The sequence below is a fragment of the Cyprinodon variegatus genome, unplaced genomic scaffold (assembly GCF_000732505.1).
Source record: "Cyprinodon variegatus isolate N-32 unplaced genomic scaffold, C_variegatus-1.0 Scaffold1299, whole genome shotgun sequence".
Taxonomy (NCBI): domain Eukaryota; kingdom Metazoa; phylum Chordata; class Actinopteri; order Cyprinodontiformes; family Cyprinodontidae; genus Cyprinodon; species Cyprinodon variegatus.
Window position 1 is genome coordinate 78,149 of NW_015151752.1, and position 11,629 is coordinate 89,777.

At 39.0% G+C, this 11,629-nt stretch overlaps 1 protein-coding gene across 1 annotated transcript in view; it reads right to left on the reverse strand.

Moving 5' to 3' along the window:
• Positions 1-5,305, reverse strand: part of LOC107102695 (putative transcription factor ovo-like protein 3) — an 8,073-nt gene extending 2,768 nt beyond the window's left edge. Inside the window, exons 1-2 of the mRNA XM_015402099.1 lie at positions 5,073-5,305; positions 4,765-4,976 (exon numbers count right to left, since the gene is read on the reverse strand). Coding sequence (XP_015257585.1) covers positions 4,765-4,976; positions 5,073-5,172 — 312 coding nt within the window. The 5' untranslated portion in view covers positions 5,173-5,305. The remainder of the gene's footprint in view (positions 1-4,764; positions 4,977-5,072) is intronic.
• Between the last annotated feature and the right edge of the window lie 6,324 nt (positions 5,306-11,629).

Here is an 11,629-nt window from a genome sequence, read left to right on the forward strand (position 1 = left end):
GATATGCCAGTTGGGAACCGGCTCATGCCAGTTGGGAAACAGAGTATGCCAGTTGGGAACCGGCTCATGCCAGTTGGGAAACAGACATTATTATCTAGGCTGAAGGCATTATTTCTGCAAGATCTAAATGCTTAGATCTAAATTCTTTTGTGAAATATTTGTATTTGTAGTTCTATTGAGTCACTGAAGCACAGCACCGGTGATTTAATACGTTAAGAAGTACAGATCAGTGAAAAGTGGTGTGCCATTCAATTTGAATTTAATCCAAAAACTTTTCATATAAAAGAGACATTAAATAAACAATTTCCTGTTTCAGGGTCAGCAGCTCACAATCTGAAAACAGTGTTAGCAAAGCTCTGCTTCCCCTCTGCTGCGCCGGACGGTTTGCCAGAAACACTTTGATCCAACCGATTCAAGTCTTTCTCCAAACTGCAAGTTTTTGCCTCGGTAACCGTGGCGACACGCTTGGCTTTATGATACCTGCCTGCTGCCTCAGGAGACCCACAAGCTGACCAGATCTGTCCAGTTCAGTTTATTTATTTAACACCGATTCACAATACATGTCATAGATTTTCCACACATTTAACCACATTAACAGAATACTTTGATGGAAACCTTTGCCCTGGCTGCAAGGTCAGGGCAGATGGTCCCAGTTTAGCCTGATAAGGTTCCTGCCACCATTTGAAATGGACAAGCTGTGTTCAATGTTGGTGATTTGTGCAAAGGCTTCAAAGGTTGGATAATAAAGGAGAGCACATGGATATAGCAGTCAGAGGAAGACTAAACATTTAAACAGTTGTTTCTGAGCTATGGGCTCTTTTGTTCCTTCATTCTGTAGAAGAGTGCATCAAGTGTCTGAATAAATACTAATCAATGCTACTATTTTTCCAACTAGCTTATTAAACCAGTGCTGTAAAGTGAAAAAAGTTGGATGCATTTTGCTGTTTCGTAGTATTTTCTCCATGTAGATTTCTTTGAATCAGATCTAATTGTCTGCCCTGGGTGTGCTAACCTCAAAGCTGAAAATGTCCTCTGATTTGTGCCTTCATACTGACTTTGCATATATTTGTATGAGTATCCTCCTGCTTGCAGGCTGGAGCAGGAAAGCGCAGGAGAGAAAACCTTCCGTCTGTTTTCCTCTGACTATCCCACATGTAAATAACAGCACAGGCTCTTTAATTTACATGAACTGAGGTTTGATCAGTTAATGTGCCAAAACAAAGTTAGTCCTTTGCACAAAGAACGTCAAATGGCCACATATGTAATGTTACTGAGATTTTAAAAGAGTTAGAATGTGAAACTTTTCAACAGGATGTTTTTAATCAGAAACAGGTCAAAGTGAAACAAGACATCTTGTTTTTTGTCACTACAAACCAGGAGAGGATTATAAGATGAAAGTAGCATCGCAGAGATCAGATTGAAATAATGAAACAATAACAGAATAAAACATTAAAAACGTTTGGGGGTCGTCCTGTTTGGTGGGTTCGGTTTAGGAGAAGGTATGAAGAGTGCTTAGGTTAGGCCAGAGGAATGAATTGAAGTCAATGGAAGGTCCCCATAAGGATAGCGGGACATAACGTGTGTGTTCTGTGTGGTTCAGTGCATGTACAGCAAAAGCAGTTAAGACCAGAATGCAAATGATAAAGACCAAGTGGAAGGAAAGACTTCAGAGCTGCAGGATGCAGCAGCAGCATGTCTCAGGTTTAGCCCTAAACCTGCTTCAGGAAATTCTTTAGGATTTCTTTAATTAAAGGTGAACAGCAGTTAGAAAGGTGTGTTTGCCAGTAACCCACATGAGCTGCTGTGCTTCAAGTAAATAAATGTTGAAATGAGAGCTTCGCTTCCAGCTAACCTGCCTTTTATGGTTCTCACTGCTGAATTTACTGTAGTTTATTTAATGAACAATTTCAAATGTTTCAAACTAATAATGAAAAATAAAACTGAGCAGTTTAATAAAATCAACATTTGGACTTTGGACATAAAGGTCGACATATTCAGCTGTACATGGCATGTACCTATACAGCGTCTTTTCAAGTCAGGAAGTGTAGCCAAAACGTTTAAACCACATTCAGTCATTCACTCACTTATAGCCACAGCTGGCCTGGGTCTCACTGACAGAAGGCACGCCGCCATACTGGGACCTCTGACCCATATTTAGCTGCAGTTACACCTCTTCTGTTAACTCAGATGGTAAATCACGCTGTAGCACATCCATGCATTAAAGGATCCAGTTGGGCACCAGAATGGGGATTTAAGAGATGCTAAATGTAGCGTGGTTGTTGGTGTAAGAAGCTACTCCTGCCCTACCATCTTTACTTGCAATTGTTTCTCAGGGTTTAAGTACAATAAAGACAACAAATCCAGCGAGCATCTATTTTTTAACATAAAAGCCTTGTTGATGTCAAACCCTTTTTAGATGTGATCAACAATTAAATGGCCGTTATTATCAGTCCCATAGAGTGGCTTCAGGATGCACCTTCTCTACCATCTAATAGGTTTCTTATGGCCTATAACATGTTGCTTATCGTTGATCGCAGCCACTTCGGATGCGTCTAAAACCTTAAAGGAGGATTTTCTTTTTCCAGGTGGATCATCTCAATCATTGGTCCTCCTAATTGTCAGTCATTCTGGTAATGTTTACGTAAGGCCGTCCTATGTGCTGTCCGAATAGGTAGCTATCTTTTTATGAGCATGTCCACTTACAGGCGTATATCAGACGGTTTCAGACAGTCATTGAAGCTCACCTTTCTCATCGCGGTTCTTTGAAAATGGCAGAGGGTCAGAAGAGAAAAAGTCTCTACGAAGTTTGTGAGCAGAAAAGAAAAGCCTCGGAGAGAAACCAGACCAGATTGTTTCTAGGAGATTCTTTCACATGATGGCGTCCACTGAAAGCACAGGTTGGTCTTCCCTCTGATGCCTCGCTTGACAAGTTTCTACTCGACAGGTAAAGTTTAGCTACTTGGAAAAATGCATTTCACATCACTGCTGGAAAAAGTTATCTACCTTTATATTTTAACTATCCAGGAAAGATAAGCTTATTTATTTTGTAATATGCATCTTTAGTAGTTATACGGTGGCCTTGGATCCTCATCTACCTGCAAACATGTCCAAGTTTCCACTGCAGCACACTCACAGACACTAGCATGGCATGATTTCCTAATTGTACCAGTAGTCTTATTTGAGGGGAAAGTTTTTATCTATAAATATGGGTGAGATGAGCGACCGTCTCATTATTGTCTCCCTGCACCATTTAGAGGAGAAATGGGCTCCTACACGCATTTAATAGGCGTTCCCTCTCTGGAGCGGGTACAGGGTTGTGCATGCACAATTTCTTTTAATGTGGAGAGGGCGGGTCTTTCACTAAAATCCTCCACTATGCCTATAACTTTCTATTTCTATTATTTTATTTATTTTATTATTTATACTTTTTAATCAACCTTATTTACAGCACAGCCGCTTAAAAAAAAGTGTTTTAAAGCTTTACTTTGAGTGATTTCCACGTTTCAATCACACACATTTAATGTGGCGTTTAAAATCAACTCAGTTTACAGGATCTGGGGGGGTAACATGCCGATTCATTGAAATGATGTTCTGGTTAAAAATACATATATTAGGATAAATACCGTTCTGTGGGACTGATAACTGCTAATAGCGGCCTTTTATCGGGGCGATAACATCCAAAGCGGTTGGATGTCAGCAGATAAAGGATAATAAACACATTGGTTTGGTTAGAGTTAGAAGACAGTAATATTTCAATTTTATCTGCTATTTGTGTTTTTTATTGTATCAATAGTGGCATAAAAAATGTTGGTCATCCGATCTGTAATTTGGAGAAGAATCTCTGAATACTCAGTAGGATGATCAGCTACTGCAGCAGAAGGATTCCTCTCCTATAATCTGATGGAAACAACATGGTGGTGTGTGGGATGATTGAACACCTTAGGCTCCAAAGTATTAGTTTAGCCTTTGAAATATCACAGCCTCCCTGAGCAACAGCTAGTGAATGCTGGACAGTTTTAAAACTTAACGATTCTTAGACTTTAGACAGATTTTATTTGTCATTTTGTTACACAAGTGTGAAACAAAAAGAAATTTCGTTTGGAAACAGCTCACTGGACAATTCATCTTTTTTTAAACTGCAGCCTTGAAAAATGGTTAAAAAAATAAAATAAGATAAAATAAAATATATATATATATAATATATAAACAGTAATATAAACTTCAAATACATTTTTTTGTGCAAAGTTAACATTTTAGATTCTTATCAAAACCACATTTTAAAATAGAATTTAAAGAATATAAAGTCCCTTAGTTGTCCTAGAATGGGGAAGTTCTGGTGTTACATGTTATGGTGGAAGAAGCCAGACTGCCTGATTTGTTCCTGCAGAACTTCCAGCAGTGCAACAATAAAGAACCGGATCGATTGATAAAGGGGAGACGTAGCAGAGAGTCACTTTGGTGAAACCTGCTGTGAAGCAGCCGTACGGCAGCTTTTCCCAGAAATTCCAGATATTTCTTTAAGTTCATATCTACTGTGAGCTGAGCGGCTTTTGGCCTCTTTGTCACACTTTAACAACCAAAGATTAATAAATCAAACTCAGGAAAAAGTTTTTTGGTTAAGTAATTTTGACTTGGCTAAAGATTTAAAATGTAAAATATGAATATTCTTCATACAACTACAGTAAACTAGTTGAATCTAGTAAGGACAGCAAATTAAAAAAGATTGTGTTAAAAAGGTTGAACTGAAAACAGAACAGGATTCACCTTTGCTCTGTTCATGGAGGCCAAAGTCGTTGGAAAAGCGAAGGGGCCTGTTTTTGACCAGCTTCTTGGTTCTGACCCTTGGAGCCCTGAAGACACTGGGAGAATGACTCCCACTGTTGTTCCACTTCCTGAAGTCTGTTCCGGCTGATTCACTGAGGGAAGCTGCTGGATGTCATGACTGAGAATCCCTTTTTCCATAACATTTTCCCTCACTGGAAAAAAAAAAAGATTAAAAGGTGTTTAGAATAAAGAGCTGAATCTGGTTCACTGCTGTGATTTCATCTGAATGAAGCAAACATGCATCTTACCTGCAGTGCTGTCCTCTTGCCATTGATGCAGCTCTGGTTCCTTCCATTGCCATGCTCCACATGCACCCCGCTTTTTCTTTACCAGGAAAGATCTTGGCATTTCTTTTTCTTTCTTCCGATGATTTAGATGGAGCACGGCAACAGTTGATGAGATCTGCTACTCGTCTTCTTTACAACTACAGTTTTATTCCTAGACAATCTGCAAGTGAAACATCCCAGTAAAATCACTGGAAGATTTTGCATACTCTCTGGACAGAGTGGTGGAGAGAGAATGGCAGTGGTTGGTTGTTATCCACCTGTGATGGCTGAACATATCCGCCATTTTAACTGGTCCTCCGATGGATTTGCATGTCAGGTAGTGTGTATCCGGGGAGCTTCTCATTCAAGTAGCTTTTGACATGCAAATGAACGTTCAAGGCTAAGCCGGGGACCATGGGAAGGGCACGGTCTAAATAACAGGAGCAAACACAGTGAAGCCACAATCTTAACTGACAGGTAAATCTAACTTTTCTTGTGATAATTGTCTAGTGGATATTCCTCTAACGAGAGTTGTGTTTGTGCATCTCTATCTACATGAACACTAAGGATGTGAGATGGTCGAAAAAAGCCACATTTCCTTACAGCAAACCTTCATTTCATGAAATCACATTGGAAATTAAATAACTTTATTTTAAACACCTTAATGACCATCATTCTATAAAAATAAAAAAAACCTATATGATTTACATTGATTCATTTATCCTTAGGACCAATTAAAGACTCAGAGACTTATTTTCATCATGTTTACACAGAGTGTACACATTATTTACTCCCTGTTCTTTAAACATGGACTCCCTGATCGGAGCTGCTTCTTGTGGAATTCAGACCTGAAGGAGCTGGAGGAGCTGTTGCTGAAGCTTTCACTAACCCTTTCACTAAGAACTTAAACACAGATATAACATTAGTGTTCATGTGTTCCTCAGATGCTCGTTACATTTCCATTACCAAGTCTGACCAAGAGTCATTTAGTGGAATCCTGATGTCTATTCGCTGCTAGCTATTTCAAAGAGGGTAAAGAATCATTTAACTAAAGGTTATTGGTTCTTGATTAAGCAAATCATTTAATAAAACATTATTTAACCAAATAATGTTTTATTCACCTCGTGGATTTGCATTGTGAATTGGTCTGAAAACATTCCAATTTCTTTAAATGAGTGAAAAGCTAATTTGATAAAATTCTTCCAGATAAACTTTGGTTTTAAACACAGAATCCATCTTAAACTGTAATATGGTTTTCAACTGTTTTCCCCTTTATCTTAGTACATAGTAGTTAGTTTAGTTTAGTTGAGTTTTACTAGTTTTAGTTAAGAGTGTTAAACTGAAATTTGTTTGACTTGGAGCTGAATGATTTTTGTTTTTAATAAAGTCTTATATTTTGAACAGAAGTTGTGGTGAATTTATTCCATGTATGTGCAGAAATAACTGTTTGACCATGATTAGAGCTCGAATCACTCTTTGATTTATCGTTCTAACACACAGTTAGTAGGACTGTGTGTCTTAAACATTGTATAACAGCTGAAATAATATCTGATTAAATAAGATATTTACTACCCCTACAGGGGAGGGCAATAAACATCTTAAAGTATCAGAAACATAAATTGCCAGCTGGCTGGGAATATATTTGAATGGAACATTTAATTGGCGTCCCAGGTTGCTGGGCCCATTGAATATAACAGTCACTTTATTCTGAATTAGATTTCACTAAATGAAAAAATAAAACAATTTGATTTCTATTTCCTCCAAAAATATTAATATACATGTATATCAGTTCAAACTTATGAACAATGAAATCAGTGATTTTCATCCCTTAGGTGTTAAAAATAAATGTTAACCTACAAATGACCAATATATGGGATGTAATTTAAAAAATGCAACTAAAATACATAAAAGCTATGAGTTCATTTACAAAAATGGCAGATTTCCAAAAAATAAATAATTAATTCCTGAGGATTTGACTCAAAGTGGCATCTTTTCCTGAGAGAGAGAAATAATAATAATAAAAATAACTTTTTGCACATTTAAAACAAGTATGTTTTAAAGAGAATGAAACCTAAAACCTGCTCAATGGATTTAAATGTAGGATGATGAAAACAAAACACATCCTAACGTTCAGAATTAGGACTGACTTAAAGTTATAAATTGTTGATAATGGTCCCCCCCCCCCATAGGCTTTAGGTAGGGGGGGTAGTCCTATATTTTTATTTTTTACTGGAGGATTGAACCTCTGCCGTTTCCCAGGATGCACAGCTTTGAGTGGTAACTGCCAGAGAGTAACCAGAGAAACTAATCTGACTGATCCAATCAGCTCTCTGATCAACCAGTCGCCTGGAACGCTGGTTGATCAGAGCATCGCTTTGGACAGAAACGCTGCACAGGTTTCACCAGCAACCTCCTCCACACCCCGCTCTCTCTCTTGTTGTTCCTGCGCAACCAAAGTAGTTCTTATCCGCACATGATGCATGAATTATTGCCTCCCTGCTCTCACTCGCATTAAAAAACACCGGGATAATTTATCCGACTCGCGGGCATCCGTGAAAAACTATCGATATCAGGGAGATATCGACATTTTTTTGGCAAACTTACACACCGAAGCAACACTAATTTTAGTGACCTCCGATCGGCGTAACCGGGTGTCATTACCACCAGCGTGAATAACAATCTTACTGTATTTAACCTTATCCTTAGCCAGTAGTTTCAGGTAGGATTTGATGTCGCCCATTCTGGCCCCCGGCAAACATTTGACTATGGTCCCTGGTGTCTCTAATGCCACGTTTCTGACTATGGAGCTGCCAATCACCAGAGTGGGCTTCTCAGTGGGTGTGTCACTGAGTGGGGAAAACCGGTTAGAAACGTGAACGGGTTGGTGGTGACCAGTGGGCAGAGATCCACGACTACGCTTTCTGCGTACAGTTACCCAATCGCCTGGCTGCTCAGGCACTGCTGGAGGACAGCTACGTGGGGGGCCTACTTTAACTCCTGGATACTCCTGGATGTTCAACAGCCTGAAGCCTGGATTCTAACTCTGACACCCTCGCCTCCAAAGCTACTAAAATACTACACTTATTACACATCCCATTATCACTAAAGGAGGCAGAGGAATAACTGAACATCTGACACAGAGAGCAGGAGAGAGGAGAGGAAGAAGGAAGAGTTGGAAAAAAGAATTCCACTACCAGGTCACATGATACCTTGCATCCCTTGTTTGATCTTGGCCAGGTCCTACAAGGAGGAATGTGAGCAGTGAGCCCTCGCTTAAGAACCCCGTCATAGTCTGTTGGAACATCTAAACTAGCAAGCAAGAAACAGGAAAGAAAAACATCTTTCAACCAGTCTTAATTTCCTCAACCAGGACGATGACAAAATATTTCGCCCCTTATTCACGTGATGATGACGAGATGATGACAAACAAAAATTGTTTCCAAAAAATAATAATATGATGAAAATAAAAAATGATTTTCGTTATCGAGACTAAGACCAGACGAAATTTATGAGCCATGGACGAATGGACATTAAGAAATGTAATTGTTTAATTTGTAATTGTTAATATGTTATGTTAATAAAATGCAACTCAAAACCCATCTGTTCAAGATTGCTTATTTTCTTTAAAAATATCAATTTCACTGTCACAGCCTCTGTATTTTTTAAATGTTTTTAAATGTCTTTATAATTATTATCTTTATTTTTTCTGACACTTCTTATGTTTTTGTACGGTGACCTTGAGTGTCCAGAAAGGCGCCTTTTTAAATAAAATGTATTATTATGTGTTTCTTGAGCCTCGTAGAAGATTACATGTTGTTGCCCTGTGTGTCCCTAAACGTTGCCTGTTCCACAGTGCCTCGCGTAGCTCAGTCTGGTTCTTCTGAGTGGTTTTCTGCATGTGGGTCAGATCATTGAATGAAATCATGACACTGTCTACTTTTAAGGCTAGGCTTAAAACTTTCCTTTTTGATAAAGCTTCTAGTTAGAGTGGCTCAGGTTATCCTGAGCTATCTCTATAGTTCTGCTGCTATAGGCTTAGACTGCTGGAGGACATAGGGACCCCTTTTCAATCATTCTGCTTCATTCTATCTCTATTCTCCCACTCTGCAGAATCTGTTAGTTCAATCTCTAACGTTCTGCTCTCTCTGCTTTTTCTCATAGTAGCTTCATCTGGTCTGTTCCTGTTTGGCTGTGACTCCATCCTGGAGAGAAATATCAGCTGTGCTGCTGCCATCAACACCTTTGTTTCTAGATGCTGGAGCTTGGCCTGTTTTTCAGTGTAGTCCTGTTTCTCTGACTGTGACTAACTGGATGTGCTCTCTTCATCCTCTGACATGGGAGCTGGCTCGGAGCTCGTCTGCCTGGCTGTGTGTTTCCTGGACGGGGCCGCCTGTGGAGCTGGTTGACAGTTGCCTTTTGTATCTATGCTTCTTTTTCTATGTCTGCTTCTGTCTCCTTGAACAATGACTCTATGCAATCAGCTGGTTTTCCTTAGATAGAAAACTTTGAACCAATTTGAAAGGATGATCTGGTTGAATTGTCTCTGTAGAAAAGCTGACTGCAGCCCATCCTTTTCTCACCATTGTTTTAACTGTGCAATAATTCAACTCTTTGTGCTGTAAAATATAATATTAAGTTTTGGGCTTTAAAAATGTTTATCATTACTATTAACTGTATTCAGCTTACTTTAAAGCTGAAATCTATTTCAAAGGGCAGAAACTGTTACCACTACGTAGCCAAAGATCAACAATACATGCAACAGTTTACCAGAATGACTGAAAAGATCATTGAGCCTCTTTCTTCTGTTTAACGGCCTGTCTGAACAGGATCATGACCACACAAAAGACCACCAAAAGCCGTGTTTGGAATAGATAGCCACACCCCTGTGTGTTGGTCTCTCTGATTTGACTCCAGATCAGGTCTACAGTGTAAGAACAAAAATGACAAAGAAAAGAGAAAACACAAATACAAAGGTGTTTTCAGCCTGCTTCGTCAGACTTTTTCTGTATGGAAATAAAGTGACAATAACTGATGTAAAGAGAATAAAAACTGTTAGATTCTTTAACAGATGACTGTGACACTAGTGGCCTTTACTGTTTATTGGCTGCACTACCATCACAGGACAGGTCATCAATGAAAGGTAAGTCATTTCTAAGAAAGAATGATATTAAAATCTATTTGCACATTTCTTATAAATTTACAGGTATGTATTTTTAATGTAAGTTTGAATGTTAAGCTCTTGAAATAAAGAATTACCAAATATCTTCAGTGTTTGTTTTTTTTACATTTAATAATAGTGCTTGACATTGTTTAAATTGAAGTTAATCAAAGAATTCCAGTTAAAGGTATGTGTGTGTTTTCAGCAGCAGAAAAGTTCCCAATGCCTCATCTTGGATGTTTATGTATTTTAAGGTCAGACGCTGCTCAGCTGTTTCTGCTGCTCTCTTCCATTGTTGCAATAGTTGATCGGCTTTATCTGCTTTGATTAGTTTAAAAATATAGTTTTAATATGTTTTTGAGCACGAAAGTCCACCTCATCTGTGCAGTCAGTTCTTTAGGATTAGGATCATAAAAATATATTTAGTATTGTTCGGAGTGGCAGACCCCCGCCCTGTCAAACATCTACCTTTCTAATTCCTCATAAAAACCTATTTTTTATATTTATGCTAATCTCTGTTTAGACTGCTGAAGGACATAGGCAGCTCTTTTCATCATTCTGTTTCATTTCTACTTTCCCAGACTGCAGGATTTGTTGCTTTTGTTGTTCGTGTGAGAGGAGGGATGGTTGGAGCTGAAGAAGTAGAGGAGTGAAAAAGTGAAAGTGTATTTTTTTATATCTTTTTTTATATATTTTGTTTTCCTTTGCTGTTTTTATCGGGTGAGCTGATTTTCCTTGGTTGTTTGGGGCGTGGCCATCTGGGCTGCCTGGCCTCTTTTCCAGCTACATGGCGGCGGGTGCTGGAGGTTTTCCCTCACTGACAGGGAGAAATGGTTTAAAGATGGTGTCAGGCTTCACTGTCAGTTGATGCTAGTAGATTTTTTTTTTCAGGCGTCCCCTCTTCCAGTGATTAAAATCACTCTGTCTGATGTGTGTTTATAAGTGATGGGTTTTTTTTTTCCTCACAGTGTCCCCCATAAACAAGTGTTGTTGGGTGGAAGTCCCGTTACTGAAACATGTTTACTTTACATGGAACTGAGAATGAAGGATGAGGAGTTTAATGTCAGCTTTCATTTGAAGCTGGATGGTTTTGAATATGTTTAGTGTTCCACTTCATCTGATATGAAGTGTTTTGGAAGAGGCCAAACAGCGGCAGACCGGCTCCGCTGGATACAGAGGAAACTGCTGTACAAGCTGCAGGGAGCAGAGTGATGGGACCATCCAGAATGCGGAGAAGAACCTCCTGCGGCCGCTACAGAGAGAGAACCAGCAGCAGCTGAGACAGACTCTATTACCAAAGGCTGTCCTCTTGATTCTTTAAAGATTCCAAATGTAGAAGCTGGAAAAGCGGTAATTAAAATGTGTTTGTGGACCGAAGAAA